General features: G+C 38.3%; 1 protein-coding gene across 9 annotated transcripts in view; it reads right to left on the reverse strand.

The window, feature by feature from the left end:
• ZDHHC20 (zinc finger DHHC-type palmitoyltransferase 20) overlaps positions 1 to 22,429 on the reverse strand; it is a 53,318-nt gene extending 30,889 nt beyond the window's left edge. For 8 of the 9 annotated variants that reach the window (XR_009213221.1, XR_009213220.1, XM_032150675.2 and 5 more), the window contains exons 1-3: positions 22,403 to 22,423; positions 17,777 to 17,880; positions 10,370 to 10,490 (exon numbers count right to left, since the gene is read on the reverse strand). Coding sequence is in view for 7 of the 9 variants with exons in the window: in XM_032150675.2 (XP_032006566.1) it covers positions 10,370 to 10,490; positions 17,777 to 17,836 (181 nt within the window). In the remaining 2 variants the exon portion in view is untranslated. Of the gene's footprint in view, positions 1 to 10,369; positions 10,491 to 17,776; positions 17,881 to 22,402 lie in introns of all 9 variants that reach the window. The other variant, XM_032150676.2, reaches the window with a different exon arrangement.
• Positions 22,430 to 23,080: the final 651 nt, after the last annotated feature.

Raw genomic sequence — 23,080 nt, forward strand, 5'->3', positions numbered from 1 at the left:
ATAGCCAGTGAAACGCTATGCAGAGTTTAACAAAAGTTTTCCCCACAGAATACATTTATGACTGGGTGCAGTGGCTCACTTGGAGATAACCAATCAGCTTTCTGTTCTTTGTTTCCACTTTCTTCAGCCTTTTCTAAAGCCGGCTTCCCCTGTCCAGCTCATTAGAGCTCCTTTCTATTTTGTAGACTGCATGAGGCCTAGTTCATAAATCATTAATAAAAGGCAATTAGATCTTTCAAACTCAATCTGTTGAAATTTTGGTTTTTGACAACCCTAACATGGAAAAATACAAGGACATTACATGGGAAAAAAAGCAATTTAGGGCTGGGCGTGGTGGCTCACGCCTGTAATCCCAGCACTCTGGGAGGCTGAGGTGGGTGGATCATGAGGTCAGGAGATTGAGACCATCCTGGCTAACACGGTGAAACCCCGTCTCTACTAAAAAAATACAAAAAATTAGCTGGGCGTGGTGGTGGGCGCCTGTAGTCCCAGCTACTCAGGAGGCTGAGGCAGGAGAATGGCATGAACCCAGGAGGCGGAGCTTGCAGTGAGCTGAGATCGTGCCACTGCACAGAGTAAGATTCCATCTCAAAAAAAAAAAAAAGCAATCATACAATAGTTTGTATATACAGAATAGAGTTCCCATCTCCGAAGGGAAAAGCATATTTTCTTTTTATAACTATATACCCTATCCCAATAAAATGCATACATATTTCAGATGTCAATTAATACATATAACAGGGAGACAGAGTATATTTTGAAGCAATGTTAGAAGCTATAGCTCATAGAAAGCTCTATCCAGGTAACCAAATTTGTATTAGTTAATATTTAGCTATTTGATTGTCACTTGTATATAGTTCTACAATACTCTGTTATATATAAAACATTTCTGCTAGGATACACAAGAAAAGGTGATAGCCTCTGATGAGTGGTGTCACGGGTGAGGTGTGTAGACTCAATCTTTTTTGGTGCCCCTAAAAATTTGTTTTTTAAATAATGGGCATGTATTACTTCTATAATGTAAATAAGAATTTCTCTAGAACAAAGGGAATTTACACAAATATCTACTTATTAAATAAATATTATTTTTTAACAAATATCATTTTCATTTATTTAAGCCTTTAAAATAAAATACTAGTTTAATATGATACAGAGGCAATAAAATACATAATTTAATTGACTTTTCAAATTCATTTAAAAATAGAGAGCTATCGTTTTAGAAAACTCAGCTATTTTTTTTCCCTCTAGCACATTAGTGAAAAAGACACAAGTCACAAGATAATCCCACATCACATAAGAAAGCCAAGTTCTGTCTCACTCACCTGTCTTGATCAACAGGGAGGAAAAACCTGTTTGCTGCAGCTACTGGCATCTGGGCCCTTGATTTTGGGTGTGTTGAAATTACAATATGAGTTCTCAGGGTGCCTTCAGTGTACCTGTTTTCTGATTGACGAGAAATGTGTAGGAGGTACTTAGCCGCTAGACTGAAAATCTTCCTTTTCCACTACTGGGAGCATATTCTTTGACACTCTCTAAGAAGGAAATCTGTACCTCCTCTCCTCCACTATCGCTTAAAATTATCTAGTCCATTTTAGTATTTGTCTAATGATGGAAAAATATGGAGACCTATTCAACTGTAAAGGAAAACCTTACATAAAAAGATAAATGCTACAAATTTTAAAAGCAGAATCCCTCATCACTCTATTGGAAGAACTAAGTTAAGTCCCTGTTTCCATAATGCTTGGGTGCACCAGCAGGATCTGAACTCAGAACATACAAATACAAAGAGCCCTTTCAGCCAAAACATTTGAAACGGACTCTGTGAGGCAGTGAAAACATCCAATGTAAAATGGAACAAAAGCACTAAGGACTGAGTGGTTAAGATTGTGTATTCTGATTGCTGCAGAATGAGGGAAAGGAAATTAAATTAGATCTTAACTGAAAGCCCAACACTTGACCAGTTATTTCCCCCTGGCAGCCATAAACCCCTGCTGCCATGTATCAAATACTCCTGGTTTCCCTTGGCTACACCTTACAGCATCTAAGCAACTTGCCTGGCTGGTGGGTCCCTTCTGACTTTTGGGCCCTGGGACATGTTCTCTTTCTCAAATACTGTTCAATACTCATTTCCCAATCACTCCTGGACTTGATTCTTCTTATACTACTTATTCCTGCACATCTAATTGACTCTAGTTAAGCATTTCAACTGGGTTTCTGTTATTTGTGCTTTTCTATGTGTTTTTTTTTTATTATTATACTTTATGTTCTAAAATAGATGTGTAGAACATGCAGGTTTTTTACATAGGTATACACGTGCCATGGTGATTTGCTGCACCTATCAACCTGTCATCTACAATAGGTATTTCTCCTAATGCTATCCCTCCCTTTCCCCTCCACCCGCCGACAGCCCCAGTGTGTGATGTTCCCCTCCCTGTGTCCATATGATCTCATGTTCAACTCCCACTTATGAGTGAGAACATGCAGTGTTTGGTTTTCTGCTCCTGTGTTAGTTTGCTGAAAATGATGAGTTCCAGCTTCATCCATGTCCCTGCAAAGGACATGAACTCATTCTTTTTTACGGCTGCATAGTATTCCATAGTGTATATGTGCCACATTTTCTTTATCCAGTCTATCATTGATGGGCATTTGGGTTGGTTCCAAGTCTTCGCTATTGTGAATAGTGCTGCAATAAACATACATGTGCATGTGTCTTTACAGAATGATTTATAATCCTTTGGGTATATACCCAGTAATGGGATTGCTGGGTCAAATGATATTTCTGGTTCTAGATCCTTGAGGAATTGCTGCATTGTCTTCCACAATCGAGCTAATTTACACTCCCACAAACAGTGTAAAAGTGTTTCTATTTCTCTGTCACCCAGGCTGAGTGCAGTGGCGCAATCTCGGCTCACTGCAACCTCCGTCTCCCGGGTTCAAGCGATTCTCCTGCCTCAGCCTCTTGAGTAGCCGGGATTACAGGCACCTGCCACCAGGTCTGGCTAATTTTTTTTTGTATTTTTTTTAGTAGAGACGGGGTTTCATCACATTGGTCAGGCTGGTCTCGAACTCCTGACCTCATGATCCACCTGCCTCGGCCTCCCAAAGTGCTGGGATTATAGGTGTGAGCCACCACACTCGGTTTCTTTCCTGACTTTTTAATGATCGCCATTCTAACTGACGTGAGATGGTATCTCATGGCGGTTTTGATTTGCAGTTCTCTAATGACCAGTGATAATGAGCTTTTTAAAATATGTTTGTTGGTCGCATAAATGTCTTCTTTTGAAAAGTGTCTGTTCATACCCTTCGCCCACATTTTGATGAGGTTGTTTTTTTCTTGGAAGTGTGAGTTCCTTGTAGATTCTGGAGATCAGCCCTTTGTCAGATGGATAGATTGCAAAAATTTTCTCCCATTCTGTAGGTTGCCTGTTCACTCTAATGATAGTTTCTTTTGCTGTGCAGAAGCTCCTTAATTAGATGCCAATTGTCAATTTTGGCTTTTGCTGCAATTGCTTTTGGTGTTTTAGTCATTAAGTCTTTGCACATGCATATATCCTCAATGGTGTTTCCTAGATTTTCTCCTAGGGTTTTTATGGTTTTAGGTCTTATATTTAAATCTTTAATCCATCTTGAGTCAATTTTTGTATAAGGTGTAAGGAAGGGATCCAGTTTCAGTTTTCTGCATGTGGCTAGCCAGTTTTCCCCACACAATTTATTAAATAGGGAATCCTTTCCCCATTGTTTGTTTTTGTCAGGTTTGTCAAAGATCAGATGGTTGTAGATGTGTGGTGTTATTTCTGAGGCCTCTGTTCTGTTCCATTGGTCTATATATCTGTTTTGGCACCAGTACCATGCTGTTTTGGTTACTGCAGCCTTGTAGTATAGTTTGAAGTCAGGTAATGTGATGCCTCTATCTTTGTTCTTTTTGCTTAGGATTGTCTTGGCTATACAGGCTCTTTTTTTGGTTCCATATGAAATTTAAAGTAGTTTTTTCTAATTCTGTGAAGAAAGTCAATGGTAGCTTGATGGGAATAGCATTGAATCTATAAATTACTTTGGGCAGTATGGCCATTTTCACGATATTGATTCTTCCTATCCGTGAGCATGGAATGTTCTTCCATTTGTTTGTGTCCTCTTTTATTTCCTTGAGCAGTGGTTTGTAGTTCTCCTTGAAGAGCTCCTTCACATCCCTTGTAAGGTGTATTCCTAGGTATTTTATTATCTTTGTAGCAATTGTGAATGGGAGTTCACTCATGATTTGGCTGTTTGTCAGTTATTGGCGTATAGGAATGCTTGTGATTTTTGCGCATTGGTTTTGTATCCTGAGACTTTGCTGAAGTTGCTTATCAGCTTAAGGAGTTTTGGGGCTGGGACAATGGGGTTTTCTAAATATACAATCATGTCATCTGCACAGATAATTTGACTTCCTCTCTTCCTATTTGAATACCCTTTATTTATCTTGCCTTATTGCCTTAGCCAGAACTTCCAATACTATGTTGAATAGGAGTGGTGAAAGAGGACATCCTTGTCTTGTGCCAGTTTTCAAAGGGAATGCTTCCAGCTTTTGCCCATTCAGTATGATATTGGCTGTGGGTTTGTCATAAATAGGTCTTATTATTTTGAGATGCGTTCCATCAATACCTAGTTTATTGAGTGTTTTTAGCATGAAGGGGTGCTGAATTTTATTGAAGGCCTTTTCTGCATCTATTCAGATAATTATGTGGTTTTTGTCATTGGTTCGATGTGATGGATTACATTTATTGATTTGTGTATGTTGAACCAGCCTTGAATCCCAGGGATGAAGCCAACTTGATCACAGTGGATAAGCTTTTTAATGTGCTGCTGGATTCAGTTTGCCAGTATTTTATTGAGGATTTTCACATTGATGTTCATCAGGGATATTGGCCTGAAATTTTCTTTTTTTGTCACGTCTCTGCCAGGTTTTGGTATCAGGATGATGCTGGCCTCATAAAATGAGTTAGGGAGGAGTCCCCCTTTTTCTATTGTTTAGAATAGTTTTAGAAGGAATGGTACCAGCTCCTCTTTGTACCTCTGGTAGAATATGGCTGTGAATCCATCTGGTCCTCGGCTTTTCTTGGTTGGTAGGCTATTAACTACTGCCTCAATTTCAGAACTTGTTATTGGTCAATTCAGGGATTCGACTTCTTCCTGCTTTAGTTTTGGGAGGGTGTATGTGTCCAGGAATTTATCCATTTCTTCTAGATTTTCTAGTTTATTTGTGTAGAGGTGTTTATGGTATTCTCTGATGGTAGTTTGTATTTCTGTAGGATCAGTGGTGATATCCCCTTTATCATTTTTTTATTGTCTCTATTTGATTCTTCTCTCTTTTATTCTTTATTAGTCTGGCTAGTGGTCTAACTATTTTGTTAATCTTTTTTAAAAGAGTCCCATATTTCTTGGAGGCTTTGTTCGTTCCTTTTCATTCTTTTTTCTCTAATCTTGTCTTCATGCTTTATTTCATTAAGTTGATCTTCAATCACTGATATCCTTTCTTCTGCTTGATCGATTCAGCTATTGATACTTGTGTATGCTTCACAAAGTTCTCGTGCTGTGTTTTTCAGCTCCATCAAGTCAAAGGTTCTTCTTTAACCTGGTTATTCTAGTTAGCAGTTCCTGTATCTTTATATCAAGGTTCTTAGCTTCCTTGCATTTGGTTAGAACATGCTCCTTTAGCTCAGGGGAGTTTATTATCCACCTTCTGAAGCCTACTTCTGTCAATCTGTCAAACTCATTCTCGGTCCAGTTTTGTTCCCTTGCTGGCGAGGAGTGGTGACCCTTTGGAGGAGGAGAGGTATTCTGGTTTTGGAATTTTCAGCCTTTTTGTGCTGGTTTTTCCTCATCTTCGTGGATTTATCTACCTTTGGTCTTTCATGTTGGTGACCTTCAGATGGGGTTTTTTTGTGGTCATCCTTTTGTTGATGTTGATGCTACTGCTTTCTGTTTATTAGTCTTCCTTCTAACAGTCAGACCCCTCTTCTGCAGGTCTCTTGGAATTTGCTGGAAGTCCACTCCAGACCGTTTGCCTGCGTATCACCAGCGGAGGCTGCAGAGCAGCAAAGATTGCTGCCTGCTCCTTCCTCTGGAAGCTTCCTCCCAGAGGGGCACCTGCCAGATGTCAACTGCAGCTCTCCTCTATGAGGTGTCTCCCAGTCAGGAGGCATGGGGGTCAGGGACCCACTTGAGGCAGTCAGTCCCTTAGCAGAGCTCGAGTGCTGTGCTGGGTGATCAGCTGCTCTCTTCAGAGCCGGCAGACAGGAACGTTTAAGTCTGCTGAAGCTGTGCCTACAGCTGCCTCTTCCCCCAGGTGCTGTGTCCCAGGGAGATGGGAGTTTTATCTATAAGCCCCTGACTGGGGCTGCTGCCTTTCTTTCAGAGATGCCCTGCCCAGAGAGGATGAATCAAGAGAGGCAGTCTGGCTACAGTGCCTTTGCAGAGCTGTGGTGGGCTCTGCCCAGTTGGAACTTCCTGGCGGCTTTGTTTACACTGTGAGGGGAAAATCCACCTACTCAAGCCTCAGTAAAGGCAGAAGCCCCTCCCCCCACCAAGCTCCAGCGTCCCAGGTCAACTTCAGACTGCTGTGCTGGCAGCGAGAATTTCAAGCCAGTGGATCTTAGCTTGTTGAGGTCTGTGGAGGTGGGATCTGCCGAACAAGACCACTCAGCTCACTAGCTTCAGCCCCCTTTCCAGGAGAAGGAACGGTTCTGTCTTGCTGGCATGCCAGGTGCCACTGGGGTACGAAAAAAAACTCCTGCAGCTAGCTCAGTGTCTGCCCAAATGGCCACCCAGTTTTGTGCTTGAAACCCAGGGCCCTGGTGGTGTAGGCACCCGAGGGAATCTCCTGGTCTGTGGCTTGCGAAGACCATGGGAAAAGCATAGCATCTGGGCCAAATAGTACCGTCCCTCATGGCACAGTCCCTCATGGCTTCCCTTGGCTAGGGGAGGGAGTTCCCTGACCCCTTGTGCTTCCCGGGTGAGGCGACACCCTACCCTGCTTCTGCTCGCCCTCTGTGGGCTTCACCCACTGTCTAACCAGTCCCACGGAGATGAAGCGGGTACCTCAGTTGGAAATGCAGAAGTCACTGCCTTCTGCGTTGGTCTCACTGGGAGCTGCAGACTGGAGCTGTTCCTATTTGGCCATCTTGCCCCAATTGACCGAGTATGTTATATTTTATTGAGGGCCTTCTGTAACACCTTGCCTGGGTTAGGCACTAGGGAGGTAAAACCATATAATGTAGAAAAAGTAGAGCTATAAAGGACCTTAGAGATTTCCTAGTTCAATCTCTCCATTTTACAGATCAAAGACACCCCAAAGATTAGAGAGTCATCAGTTGAAGGTTGAATGGCTAAGCAAATGGTAACATCAGGAACGAGTATCTTTTCTCTCTTTCCCCTACCCTTCTCCACTCAACATTCTGACATTGCAAAGGCTGTGAAATTACCTAGGCTCTGAGATGGGATTAAACCAAACAGACCTTGTAGGAAAGGGAGGCTTGATGACTGAGCAGATTGAACTCAGAAGTAGCAATCAAAGGAAATCTGAGTTTCTAGGGTGGCTAGAAGAATGATGGTGCCAAGGATAGAAACAGAGCTGAGTTTGGGTGACAGTAGTGTTTTTCACTGACAAATATTTAGAGAGTTTCTACCATGTGACAAATACTGCTAGATGCAGGAAATATAAAAGTGAACGAGGCAGACTTTTGGCCCCTCCCCCAAGATATTAGGTTTTAAGTGATGAATCCAGTATTGCAGGAGCTTGAAGCTTTGGATAATAGGCCATTCAAGTACAGCTATCCTTTGGAAGCTGCAAATACACAAGTGGAGCTCTAGTGAGAGCTACAAATGCTGAATTGAAGGGCACATGCCAAGGTGAATGATGAAGGCTTGATAGTGGCGACTGGATGCTCTAGGCAGAGGTCTGCAGCTCCCTCCTCGGAAACAACAGGAAGGGCGCTGTATCCCAGGGTGCAGCTAGATCGCAGACCACTCTGTAGACATGCAATCCTTGTATGCAGCTGCAAATCTACCCCTGGGCCTGGCACACAAGAAAGGGTTTGGAATGCAGGTGAGTGCTAGCATGTTAATATCCTTGAATCTGTTGTTATTTCTATAAAGAAGGTAACTCATTACTGAAAACTATTAAAGAAAACAAATTATGCAGCACAATAAGCAAATAATCACAATATTGTGGTACTAGAATTCCAAGGCTAAAAGTAACAGTTGGAAGGACAGTACAGAAAAAATGAGGCCGGGCACGGTGGCTCAAGCCTGTAATCCCAGCACTTCGGGAGGCCGAGGCGGGCGGATGACGAGGTCAGGAGATCGAGACCATCCTGGCTAACACGGTGAAACCCTATCTCTACTAAAAATACAAAAAATTAGCCGGGCGTGTTGGCGGGTGCCTGTAGTCCCAGCTACTCAGGAGGCAGAGCTCGCAGTGAGCCGAGATTGTGCCACTGCACTCCAGCCTGGGGGACAGAGAAAGACTCCGTCTCAAAAAAAAAAAAAAAAACAAAAAACGGGGTAAGGCACCATTGTGAAGTTAAGACATAGGAGAAAACAACAAATGTGGGATGAAGAACAATAATCATACAAGTATACTAAAACAGAAGTATAAAACTACAGAAAAATACAAAGAGGAAAGCATTTCAAGGAGACAGAATGACAAAATGCCACTGATCCTGGTAGGGAGAATGAAAGCCCGTTGCCTGGAATTCACTAGAAGGAAGTGAGGCTCTGGATACAGACCACCTAGAAGACCTATAATCAAGGGAAAATGAAATAAAATAATAGGCCAGGCACGGTGGCTCACACCTATAATCCCAGCACTTTGGGACGCCAAAGTGGGCAGATCACTTGAGGCTAGGAATTTGAGACCAGCCTGGCCAACATGGTGAAACCCCATCTCTACTAAAAATACAAAAATTAGCCGGGTTTGGTGGCGTGTGCCTGCAATCCCAGCTACTCAGGAGGCTGAGGCAGGAGATCGCTTGAACTCTGGGGGTGGAAGTTGCAGTGAGCTGAGACTGCACCATTGCACTCAAGCCTGGGCAACACAGCGAGACTCCATTTCAAAAAAATAAAAAATTACTGGAAATGTATTATATACAAAGAGCTATACTAAGTACTTTACATATATTGTCTCTTTTAATACTTCCACTAACCCAGCCATGAAAATATTATTATCCTTACCTTAAAATGAGGAAGTTAGTGCTTAGAAAGTTTGTGACTTGCACTGTATTAGCAAGGGAAAAGCTAGGGTTTGATCTGTAATCCATGTTTTCAATCCATACTATATTAGTTATGCAAAAAGGACAGTCAGTCAAATATCCCCTCCTAAAATCTTGTAGACACTTTAAATTTTCTTGAGTCACAATTTGTACATAGCTGCACAAAGGTAATTTCCCACTGGAGTTTAGAAACTTAGTGGGTTGAAGAGGCAGAGCACCTGGACTTAAAATCCTGTTGTTTTTTATACTGGCTGTATGACTTTGAACAAGTTACTTAGCCTCACTGTGTCTTAGTTTCCTCATCTGTAAAATGGAAACTATAGTCTACACTTCATAAGGTTGTTGTGAGGTCTAAATGAGTTTGTACATGTAAACAGAATAACTGTTAAGCTGCAATCATTACCTGGTGTTTAAACCAATTACTGAAGTATATAATACATAATTTAAAACAATTTCCTAAACAAAAACAAAAAATTTTTTTAAATAAAAGAAAACAATTCCCTATATTTAAATGACCAGCCACTCATAGACTCCTCCCTGTCATAAGATTACAACCTAGGAACAGGAAGCTGCTGTTACAGTCATGGATCTCAGTGGAGGCATTAGTACAGAGGAAACACCAAGGGCTTTGGAACTAGACAAACCTGAGTTCACAGTCTGACTCTCAGAGTATTAGCCTTATACATCTGAACAAGTTTCTTCCTATTTGTGTCTTTTACTGTTCCCCATTCTTAGCACACTTTTAGATTTTTTTTAATTACTCAGTGATGACACATAATACTCAAATTCAGACTTCCAAATGACAGTTTACTAAGAATAATAATTAAAATTTTTAGCCATGAATGTTGAGTTGGGGGAAAAAAACAAGTACGGAAGAGATTCATATTAAAGTGGGCCCCTTAAACAATTTATATTGATTATTATTTTTATATATTATTTTTATATATTTATCTATTTCTGCATCTGAAATACCACAGTAAGGAAACAGGAAAGTCTTGTTGCTACAGATATTATTTATGGCAATCATAGTATCCATTTAATAGTCAAACCATGCAAATATATCCTGGCAGGAATAAGCATATTTTAAAAATCATTTGAAAAGGAAAACTTATTTTTTTTCTTACTTTTTGAAGCTGATGTGGTATAGATAGGTAAAGCTCTTGCTGCTCTTCTCAAAATTTCTTGTTGTCTTTCTTGGCTGAATTCTTTCTCATAACGTTCCTTTTCAGAATTGGACAAGTAGAACTATAAAAGGAAAGAGGACTATTAAATTTTTTAAATCCCATGATGTTAATTATCATGCTCAGAAAAAGTTTTATCTAGAACAGAAAAAGAAAACCAAAAACTATTTTAAGAAGACAAAACTTGTCTTCAAACTTAACTGTTAAGCAGATAAATCAAGTACATTTTAACAAAAACTACATACCTTTGGCATATTAAAAAATATTTGCCCTCCACACCAGATGGCAAAGAACATGAACTAAATATTTTTCCATCTTTGTTTTTCACAAATAAAATTAAATTTCTACACAAGAAAGGCTTAATATATAGTCTTCATTAGTAAAAATTTTAGTTGTTTAAAAGTTACTGTCAAGAGATTTTTAATTTTTGGAAGAATGTCCAAAGATTTACTTGCTTTGGGTGAAAGGCTAAATCACAGTCATGGGGTCCCGCAAATTTCTAGCCAAATGTCTCAAGAAGGCCAACGAGTCATTTTTTTTTTTAACCATTTTTAGCTTTTAAAAAGCTAACCAAGAGGACTTACTTTCACCAGAATTATGAAAGATTGTCAAGGCAAGCGTAGTTGCCTTTTCAAAGACAGAGTCTTTTATAGAGCTGTTTCTTTTTTTTTTTTGAGACGGAGTCTCGCTCTGTCACCCAGGCTGGAATGCAGTGGCGTGATTTCGGCTCACTGCAAGCTCCACCTCCTGGGTTCACGCCATTCTCCTGCCTCAGCCTCCCGAGTAGCTGGGACTACAGGCGCCCGTCACTATGTCCAGCTAATTTTTTTTTTTTTTTTTTTGTATTTTTAGTAGAGACGAGGTTTCACCGTGTTAGCCAGGATGGTGTCGATCTCCTGACCTCGTGATCCGCCCGCCTCAGCCACTCAAAGTGCTGGGATTATAGGCGTAAGCCACCGCGCCCAGCCTAGAGCTGTTTCTTGTTTTCACTTCTTAGTGTTTGTTCCCATGTGTGGCCAGCCTCTGGTTCATTTCTCTTAATAGCATTTTCCCTTCAGAGTACTTGTTTATGTTTAATTGTTCTTTTCATATGTCATCCAAACATCTCAAGGATCCTAGGTTTTATACCTCAATTTCATTTACCAGGAAATACGGGTTTCTATCAGTCTTTATTTCATAGATTAAAAAAAAAAACTAAGAATGGCTTGAGACTTGTTCTTCATTGTGTTTTATATTTTAATAATACAATTCCTCAATTTTTATTTACTTGTAGGGTTCTGCTTAAAAAGCCCTAAGGAATCCTGACTTTTCATGTTTAAGGAGTATTTGGTCTAGTTGCTAACTCAAATACCAAAATGTCTCCTCCTCTTGCTGCACCATCATTGCTAACGGTATTAGCTTAACAACACAGTATTCTGCTATAAACAAGGCAATCGCTTGGCATAGTAGAGAGCTCTGAGTTGAGGAAATTATGATTCTAAGAGACTTAGGCAATTTTCTAAGATTGCAGAACTACTGGCAGAGCCAACAGTAAAATACAGATCTTCTGTGTTCTACTCTGGTACATTTTCCTCAATATTACAATGTAACATAAATGTTTTTGCTTTTTATAGATTGTTACTCTAACCTGACTAAAACATCATACTTTAGGAGATAGAAGAGTCTATTTAGATTACCTAGCTCAGCTTCCACAATCAAATTGTGATGGGACAAGAAACCCCTAAATTACTTATGGGGGACAAGAAGCAACATGGACAGATGAACAGGACAGTAAGAGGTCAGGAAAGACTCACATAATCTTAAAGATGAAAAAGTCTTAAAGACAATGGAGGTCCCTTATCTAATCTTCCATCACAAGTAGGGGTCTTCAGACATTTCTGACAGATTGGGCCCCTCTTGAATGCTTTCAGAGAAATATTTTTCTATTTTGCAAGATGGCATGTTCTCTTTTAAGATAATTTTAACTTGTTAGAAAATTCTTTCCTGACATGATGTGTCTCTTACATATTCATAGTAGAGTATAAAAATCACATGGTAACTTGTTAAATATATTTGAATAGAAGATGTTCTGATCAAATTTTACAGATTCCTTACAAAACTTCAACAGATTTCCCTGGGCTGTCCTATTCCTAGTCTGCAGTAGTGTCCCAGGCCTCAAGCCTCTCTACTGCTACTCAACATCATTACTTTTCCTTAAGAATGAAGGTTATGGACCGGGCGCAGTGGCTCACGCTTATAATCCCAGCACTTTGGGAGGCCGAAGCAGGTGGATCACGAGGTCAGGAATTCAAGACCAGCCTGGCCAACATGGTGAAACCCCATCTCTACTAAAAAAATACAAAAATTAGCTGGGTGTGGTGGCACACTTCTGTAGTCCCAGTTACTCGGGAGGCTGAGGCAGGAGAATTGCTTGAACCCGGGAGGTGGAGGTTGCAGTGAGCCGAGGTCACACCACTACACTCCAGCCTGGTGACAGAGTGAGACTCCATCTCAAAAAAAAAAAAGAATGAACGTTATAAAATTATGAAAAGATTAAACCAAATGAAAATTTCAAGAGGCATCAGAATTTTCGATGAGGAATGGAACAAAACAAAAATTCAAACAGATTGTAATTTTGAATTAGTGCTACAAGTTTGTCTTTTTATTCAAAACTAGTGAACAGAGTTCAAACTATAAAATGCTACTATTGTCTTAAATTCAGTGTTCAGACAGTTCTATTTAAATATATATTAAATGCCAATTAAGAGTGAGGTGTTGTCCCAGATATCAGAGATCCAAAGATGAATAAAAACAACCCTTGCCTTCAAAAAGTATTATTTCTATAGTCTAGTAAGAGAGCCATATAAAGAAAGAATTACAAAATACGAATCAGCATAAAGTACAACATTGATAATATATTACAAGGTATGATAAAAGCTCCCTTAGGAGGTGGTGGGAGATATCAATGAAAGTTTCTTGAAGGCAGTGTACCTAAGTTTTGAAAGATAAACAGGAATCTTTCAGGAAGACAGAGAAGAAAAGAAAATCTTGGCAAAGGGAACAGCATACAGAAAGCACAAGGATGTGAAAATAGTACAGTATATTCAGCTCAATACACTGCTTGAGTATAGAGTTCCATGAAGAAGCAATGAAGATTAAATTAGTAAGATTTCGTTCATGAAGGGATTTGGTGTACCATGCAAATGAACATGAGCTTTATCTTATAGCTAATTGGCAAACTCTGTAGGATTATAGTCAGGGAAGGGATGGGACCATATTTTCTTTTTAGAAAAGATGACACTTGGTGATGGGAGATGCCTATCAGCTATTCACATGCTGCCTTTTCCTCACCATTTCTTCATTTAAGTCTTTATCAATCTGCCTGTTATATACGAGGTCTGATTCTAAGTACTGGGGTACAGGAATAAACAACAAAGATTTTTCCTTGAAAAAGCTTAGTGGAAGAGATACTTATAAAGGTCTCAGCTTAAATGCCACTTCCTCGGAGATTTATTTGACTATACTATCTAAAGTAGCTCTTTCTTCCAGAAAGTAGCTTTTACTTTGTTATATTCTATCATATTACCGTGTTATTTTTCTAAATTTATCACAATTTATAATTATTTTATTTGTTTACTATCTGTCTCTACCTTTAAGCCTGATATCCGATGGGTGGTCAAGAAGTACTTGACTGAAACAATGAAAAAAGGAGAGACACCCCACCTGTATTTATAACTAAACTTCCTTAAAGATTTATAGTTTTTGCTTTTTATTACTATTATTATTATTTTTGAGACAGAGTCTCGCTCTCGTTGCCCAGGCTGGAATGCAACGGCAAAATCTTGGCTTACTGCATCCTCTGCCTCCCAGGTTCAAGCAATTCTCCTGCCTCAGCCTCCTAAGCAGCTGGGATTACAGGAGCACGCCACCACGCCCGGCTAATTTTGTATTTTTAGTAGAGATGGGGTTTCACCACCATGTTGGTCAGGCTGGTCTCGAACTCCTGACCTCAGGTGATCCACCTGCCTCGGCCTCCCAAAGTGCTAGGATTATAGGCGTGAGCCACCACGTCTGGCCCTAGCTTTTGCTTCTCAACCCAATCAATTCCCCTAGACCTAGATCTCCAAGCATTGTTCTAACCTCTGAGCTGACCGAATCCTCCTAACAAAAGCTGTGAGTATGGTGTTATATTAGCACCAACCTCTGAGCTGACAGAATCCTCCTTTAACAAAGCTGTGAGCTTGGTATTACATTAGCACCAAACTCACAGCTTTGTAATTGCTTATACAGGCCTACCTCAGTCAGCACACTGTAAGCTCAGTGACAAAGAGAATCTTAAATTCCTGTTCTTGGTTGTCCCTAGAGCTTAGCTTAGCTGGCCCATGAAGATTTAATAATTAATTCATTTAAGAGTTACTGAAAATCCACTATGTGCCAGATAGTGTGGGAAGGGATATAGTGAAGAATGCAACGTAAATATCCCTGCCCTCACAAAATTTAAAATTTAATAATGTGATGCATATTAGTAAACAGGCAATTACAATACCAGATGATAAGTTCTCTGACAGGGCAAATGGAGCATGCCACAGCAAGGTCACTGGATACAGGCTTGGGCAGTCAGATGACCTTATAGGAGTAGAGGAGAATGAAGGAGAAGCTGATGTAAAAGCTTAAGCTCTGGGCTGAATGGTAACTGGATGCAATATGCTAGAACCACCACCAAAAAAAAACACATTTTGATGGTACTTATTAGGTGCTAAGCATTCTTCTGAGCCCTTTATATAGACTATTAACTCCATATATTATCTATTATTAATTATATAGATTGCTAATTTGCTCAATTCTTATAGCTATCCTATGAGGTGGGTACTAATATCACCCTCACTTTACAGAGGAAAGATCAACCAAGGAAAGTCTCCAAAGTCACACAGCTAACACAGCTAGTAGGCTGCAGAAGTATGAGCTGAACCTGAGCAGTTTTAGTCCAGAGTGGTACTGTTGTTGTTGTCTGAGACAGGGTCTCACTCTGCTGCCTGGGCTGGAGTGCAGTGGCATGACCACGGCTCACTGCAGGCTCAACCTCCCTGGGCTCAGTGATCCTCCCACCTCAGCCTCCCGAGTAGCTGGGACTACAGATGCATGCCACCATGCCCAGCTAACTTTTTTTATTCTTTGTAGAAATGGGGTTTTCTACATTGCCAAGGCTGATGTCAAAGTCCTGGGCTAAAGTGATCTGCCTGTCTGCCTTGGCCTTCCAAAGTGCTGGATTACAGGCATAAGCCACCACGCCTGGCCTGCATTCTTAACCTCTACATTATACTGCTTCTCAAAAGTACTACCAATTACTTTTCTTATTCTATTTCTTATTTCCTGAAATGAGAATTATTTACTTTTTACACATGCTATGTTTTCAACAGTCATCACTACTAGTAATTGATTAAATAAAATTAAGTCCTTTTCAATTTCAAGATTAAGAAATGGATAGTTTGTAACATAACTTTAAGGGTTGACTAATTAGTAACAAATGCCTGATGAATATATTTGAAGCAACACTAAAGTTTGACTTATGGTTTACTCTACCTTTTAAAACAAAAGCATCTAATAGAAAAAGCAGGCAAAAGGCTGTATGGCATTACTTGCTAATGTTAAATGTATATATACTAGTTCTACTCCTAGGCATCTACCCAAAAGAACTACATATATAGTATCCAAGAGACATGCACTAGAATGTTTACGGCAACCCTATTTGTAACAGCTCTAAGCTGGAGGCTACCCACATGCTCATCAACAGTAGACCGAGTAAATAAATTGTGTTACATACTACAACTGAATACTAAACAATAATGAGAATGAATGATCTGCAACTATATGTAACACAGGTGAATCTTACAAATAGAATGTTAATGAAAGAAGCCACACATACACATATGACTATGACTATACACATACACACACTACTATAAAACTCCATTTATATTTAATACAAAAAAACAGGCAAAACTAATCTATGCTGTTAGAAGGCAAGAGAGCGGCTTCTTATTAAGTGGATGACTGAAAGGAAGCATCGGGGGTTGATGGGGTTCTGGTAATGTTCTGTTTCTTGAATTGGGTGGTAGTTACACAGGTGTGTGCACATATGCATACTTTTTGGATATATGTTCTTCACTGCAAAGTTAAATAAAGTTGACACTATTTTTAAACATATGGTCTATAATTTTTAATGATTTTGATAAATTTAACACAAAGGGAAACGATTACATTATCATCATCATCTAATATTTGAGTCCTAACAACGTGGCAGGTACACTACTATTTTAAAAGCTTAGGCCGGGTGTGATGGCTCAAGCCTGTAATCCCAGCACTTTGGGAGGCTGAGGCAGGTGGATAACCCAAGGCCAGGAGTTCAAGACCAGCCTGACCAACATGGGGAAATCCCGTCTCTACTAAAAATACAAAAATTAGCCGGGCATGGTGGTGCGTGCCTGTAATCCCAGCTACTCAGGAGGCTGAGGCAGGAGAATCGCTTGAACCTGGGAGGCGGAGGTTGCAGTGAGCCAAGATCGCACCATTGTACTCCAGCCTGGGTAACAAGAGCGAAAACTCCATCTCAATAAATAAATAAATGAATACATGCATGTTTTAACTGAATAAATCTCACAATCTTTACAAACATCCTGATGAGACAGGCACAATTGTTAGTTCCATTTTTTGGTAAGAAAATTGCAGCTTGGAGAGATTAAATTGTTAGAGCAAAAGATCAAACTCTAACTCTAGAGAATATATTCTTAACCACCTTGCTATATGAAATTTTCGGTGAAGGAATAATTCAGTCAGCTATGACGAGGTAAGCGAGACATACTGGTCATAATACCTACTCCACATAAATGTTTACCTACATTATTTTCCAAATGGAACCTCCAATTAGAAGAAACACTAGTCATATTAAAGTGCAGCAAGCAATAGCCTAGACAATTTGTTTCCATCACAAAACTTTCTTTAATTGCAGCATATCTGTTCATGCCTGAGAAAATATAAATGTTGAGAGTTTCTAAAAAATAAACTCTACTTTCCTAACTCAATTCTGTTCCTTAAGACTTTTTATTCCAGTAATATAAAGTATGTCTCTAAGGAAACATAGCATGGCAGAAAAGTAGTAAGCATTTCTATACCGCTGAACTTTGACTCTGCTATGTCAGTGGACTGTATCTGAGAATAGGCTGATGACTCACATTCACAGTACAGAGCAACCAAGCAGTTTTATGAATGGAAACAGAACACATGCATTATGTAAAGTTTTAACAAAGGTAACACAAGGGAAAAAAACTCCATAATCAGTTAAAACATTTGGTAATTTACCAACATTAAATTTACCTCTTTGGAGGGGGAAGCGGGAGATGTGAAAATTGTCATCCAAAAGGACCATACAAACATAACAAAGAACAGATGGAAAGCCACAAGGTAAACAACGGTCTTTCCTGGTAAATAAAAACAAATAACAGTTCATTGAATCCAGGTGAAAACAGCAAAAAGCATTACATTAAAACACAATAATTGGGTCAGGAGGCCGAATCCAATAAACCATTAAATTAAAATGTACTGAAACATCAAATATATAAACTTTACTTGCATGAGGAAACATTACTAGATATGAAGAAATATTCTGTTCCTATATTTAAGGATTATCAGTCTGGTTTATAAGATGAGATTTAAGATGAGATTTGATTGTATTAAATTGCTGAAGATTTAAGCTAAAACACTTTCTTCACTCACTGTATTTCAAGTTCTCCAAAAGTTCATTTTAAATGACTTAAAATTATTTAAAACAGAATCTATTACTATGAACATTAAATCCAAGCAACTGTCAACTGAAAGTAAATAAAATAAGTTACCATCACCACAAATGATGAATACATCTGAATAACTCATTCCCTGTATTGTTCAGAAAAAGTACCCTAAATTTCATTCCCCTGTTCAATACAGGCTAACAAGAAAAAGTTTTGGCCATTTTGAATATCTAACATAACTGTTTCGCAAGTAGATTAATGTAACATTCCAACATATTTCAAAAGCTTTTTGTTGTATTCTACATATTTCAAAGAAGCAGTACTGATTTCTTTAAGAAGCAAGAACTATCTACCAGATGCTTAAACTCTTTTTCAGTTTGTAATGCAGCATCATAAACCCACTGAAGATAACAAATACAGACAAGTCTGAAATTCTACTGATTTTTAAAGTTCAGATAAAATGGTCTGAAATTCTACTCATTTTTAAAGTTCAGATAAAATGCTACTCCTTCCACAAAGGTCCTTTCTGTTACTTTCAGAATTCATTACTTCTTCATATTGCACTCTCCAAATAATTTGCTTAGATTTCAATTAAAGTACTTATTTCAGTAAAGTTAGCTGCTTAATACTGATGAAGTAATACATGCAAAACACTTAGAAGAATGCCTGGCACACAATAAATCCTCAATAAATACTGACTCTTAATATTACTATTAGTCTTATCCAGGTATTTTAATTATTTTCTGCAAAATTTGGTCCTTTTTGTGCATTCCCTATATCAGTGTTTCTCAATTTTAAGAAGTGATAAAGTGCTCACTGGTCTGCGCTGAAAAAAAAAAAAAAGAAAAGAAAGACCAAGAACAATGTAAGGAAGCTTTTGTAAAAGCTAACATGTATTCAGTTTGAAGTACTGTCCTTCCTTCGGTCTGAGGTTTATTTTCCTTTGTTTTTGGTTTAAAAATTGCTTGTACTTTTCAAATAAAATAATAATAATAATTTGACAACCCTGTTGCAACCCAACCTTTTCTTTTGAAATTGTATTGGGTTCATGCCTGATCTCAGAGAACAGAAACTGCAGTCACACAGTTGACCAATGCAGAAACCCAGGCCTGAAATGACTCCTTGTATCTCACAGTTTATCAGTACAAATACTAATTCTAGCTCCTAAAATTTCTCTCCAAGTGAACTCATTACTATTTTCATTATTTTTCAATAATTTCAAAATAATTATCATTATTTTCACTGCCAGTGCATAGTTCATAAATTGTTGCCTATGTTCTTTGGATTGCTGCAAAAGCCAATTGGTCTCCTTGCTTCCAATCCATCTCAGTGGTTGATGTAAAATATGCTGCTCATAGTTTCTTTTCCCTCTTGGCTGTGGAATTCCTAAGAAATAATTCCAACCTCATGACCAGCGCACCCTAGTAAAACCGTGGGACTATTGAGTCACCATATTTGACTATAGGTACTCAAATCACGATTCCTATGTACTGAAAGCCAACTAGAAGGCATATAATCTATGCCTTATTTCTAACCCTCACAGTAAGTCTTCTTAGGTATTATTCCAGTTTACAGATGTAAACAGTGAGGCTCAGAGAATTTAATACTTTGCCCAACGTCCAGTTATTAAATGATGAAGCCAGAATTCAAACCCGTATCTGTTTGACAAAAATCCAAGGTTCTTTTCACTATGTCCTAGCTAAAATTATAGTTTCCTCCACGTTTTAAACCATCATCTTAATGGTCATATTCTACTTCTAAGCCAGTATCTGATGCCAAGATAAAATCGTAACCCTAACTTCCATTTTCAAATGTGCTCTTTTTGTTTCCGCTAACATTGATTGTCATACACATTAAAAACTGGTTTCTCAAAATCTGCTTTCTCTATCCTGTCAGTTCCCTTCAGGTTGAACCCCATGGTGTACCCAATGGACTCAGTATCATTGCTTTGGCCAGGTGCAGTGGCTCGCGCCTGTATTCCCAGCACTTTGGGAGGCTGGGGCGGGCGGATCACTTGAGGTCAGGAGTTCAAGACCAGCCTGGCCAACATAGTAGAACTCCATCTCTACTAATACAAAAAATTAGCTGGGCGTAGTGGTGCACACTTGTAATCTCAGCTACTTGGTAGGCTGAGGTGGGAGGATCGCCTAAACCTGGGAGGCAAATGTGGCAGTGAGCCGAGATCGTGCCATTACACTCTAGCCTGAGTGACAGAGGGAGACTCCATCTCAAAAAAAAAGAAAAAGAAAAATATATATATATGTATATTTTATATATTATATATAATTGCTTCATTTGTTTTTCCTTTGGAAAAGCGTGCAAGAACTTAGTTTCCTACTGCTATGATAACACTGAGACCATTTAACAGCCCTGCAATGTTATCTTCACTTTGCTTACTTCCTTTATAAATATTTTTGCCTAGACCCCATATTAAATCAAGCTTGTTGTTCCTCATCTATACACTATCGTATAACTTTGAGATAGATGGTAACTTTGAGATACTTTAAATGTAAAAACAATACACTCTTCAGTTTTAAAAATATTTAATATAATTTTAGAATATTTCCTTTCTTCATGAAAACAAAAGGAAATGATTTTGCTTAAAAATATATTCTGTTAAAAAACAGATAAAATAAAGCTCTTAACACAAGACCTAGAATATAGTAAGTACTTAAAAGATGTTATCATTAAATTATAATGAGTAAAGAATAACAGAAAACAATGCTTTTCACTAAATTCAAATTAATGTGATTATCAATAGGCAAACTTCTGGTTACATATACATGCTATTAAACCACTGGTTACAAGTAATATAGGAAGTAAAATCATAGTTAACTGAGAAAATTCAATCAAAGTTGAAAGAAAAACCTGAAACCTATATACCAAACTCTGTGTTCAAAAGTTCAAAAATCACCCGTAACTGAATTTAAAAACAAACAAGCTAACAACAACAAAAGACTGTATTGAAAGACTCTTTGGCCAGGCAACATGGCTCACGCCTGTAATCCCAGCACCTTGGGAGGCCGAGGTGGGCGGATCACGAGGTCAGGAGATCGAGACCATCCTGACTAACACAGTAAAACCCCGTCTCTACTAAAAAAATACAAAAAATTAGCCGGACGTGGTGGCGGGCGCCTGTAGTCCCAGCTACTCAGGAGGCTAAGGCAGGAGAATGGTGTGAACCTGGGAGGTGGAGCTTGCAGTGAGCCAAGATCGCCACTGCACTCCAGCCTGGGCGACAGAGCGAGACTCTGTCTCAAAAAAAAAAAAAAAAAAAGACTCTTTGAGAGACACGGTAAAAATAGCCCCAAGAGATAATGATATAAGTTAAAAGTTCTTTTATAAGAACTTCTGAAATTCTTTGCTTTCTATATCTGTGCTTCCAACATACAGGAAACATTTTTGATTTAAAGAAAGAAAATAAGCCAACCAAGATTGAGTCTGCATTTATTCTGTTACCGAGAAATTAAATTTAAAGGTAATTTAAGATTTACATACTTAATGCCTAATTGTCTCCAGTAAGAGGAATTACTATTTATTAATAATTTCTAACTGTTCAAGTATTTTAGAAATCCTCTGGAGTTTTGTATGTCCAATTAAATTTTGTTTAAATTTAATTTCAACAGACTTATGAAATTTGCTTTTATCCCAGTGAAATTTTGAGAAATGATTTTTCCCTCTAGGCACTATCTTTTTTACTTAGTTGTTATAAAAACTTTAGCTTCCTTAAACTGGTAATGCAATTTACACATTTACAGTCTGGTTATTTTCTTAAATATCTCTGCATTATAAAGTGCGATTTTAACAAATACCTAAACGAGAACCATCAATAAAATTCAGACATCATGAAAGCAGAATTGTCTCCTCAACCTAGCTAGAACTCATATTAAAAAAATCTAAATAAAAAGTTTTGAAGAACATAGGAGACAGAAATATTTATATAAATACACAAACAAGTTTGGGTACTAGGTGTTGCACAAAATAATGTCTACTTTAATTTACATAAATAACACAAAATGAGAACACATGAAATGTCTTGGTCTGGAAATAACCCCATTACTAGATCTTCTTTTAATTACTTAAAATGTAAAGATAGGGATTTTATTTCTAAAAAACAAAAACACATGCATTCATCACTAAGTTTCGTAAAAAGTATGTTCCAGTTAAAATATCATTAAGCATTAAACTTAAATTGAAACTAAAAGTACCTTACCATTTTCTTCATTTCCAAAAATAGTAACTAGAATAGAAGAAAAAATAGTGAATAAATATACTTTAAACATTTTGTACGTAAGTTTTATTTCAGGTTGAATATTCCTCTTAATATCATTTTCAAAAAAATAAACTTTAGTTATAAATTGTAGACACTAATGCAAAGTCAAAATTGCACTTAAAAAACTCCAAAACCATTAAAATGCTAAAATCCAAATTCTTTATCATTAACACTAGTCACACTAAATGTTTTCAGAACTTTATTAATTTCAAGTGTATCAACATGGTTATAGCTGCAATGCTTTCTTTAGCTCTTTCCTTAATGATATCTGCAGAATGAACAGAACTGTCTTCTATGACCCCCATAACTTGTTAGTCTGTGATGTACTCTTATCAACCTCTTTGTGAATCTATACTCAAGACAAATGTATTTTTCTAAAGAAAAAAGTAGAGGAACTTACCCTGCTAATTTTTAGTGTTTTTTTTCTCTGAATAATCAAATACTGAAGAAGTCAGACTACGCACAGAAAAGGTAATTCAGTGTCTACCTCTCGTATGCTTTCTTCCATCTTGTATTACTATTGTGATGAATAAAGCCAACAACCACTTCAGTCTACCAATCCTGAAACCCTGCGAACTGCTATTTACTCTTTCTTCCTGGATAATCCAATGGCCTCGA

This window comes from Hylobates moloch, unplaced genomic scaffold (genome assembly GCF_009828535.3).
Source record: "Hylobates moloch isolate HMO894 unplaced genomic scaffold, HMol_V3 SCAFFOLD_4, whole genome shotgun sequence".
In the NCBI taxonomy this organism is placed as follows: domain Eukaryota; kingdom Metazoa; phylum Chordata; class Mammalia; order Primates; family Hylobatidae; genus Hylobates; species Hylobates moloch.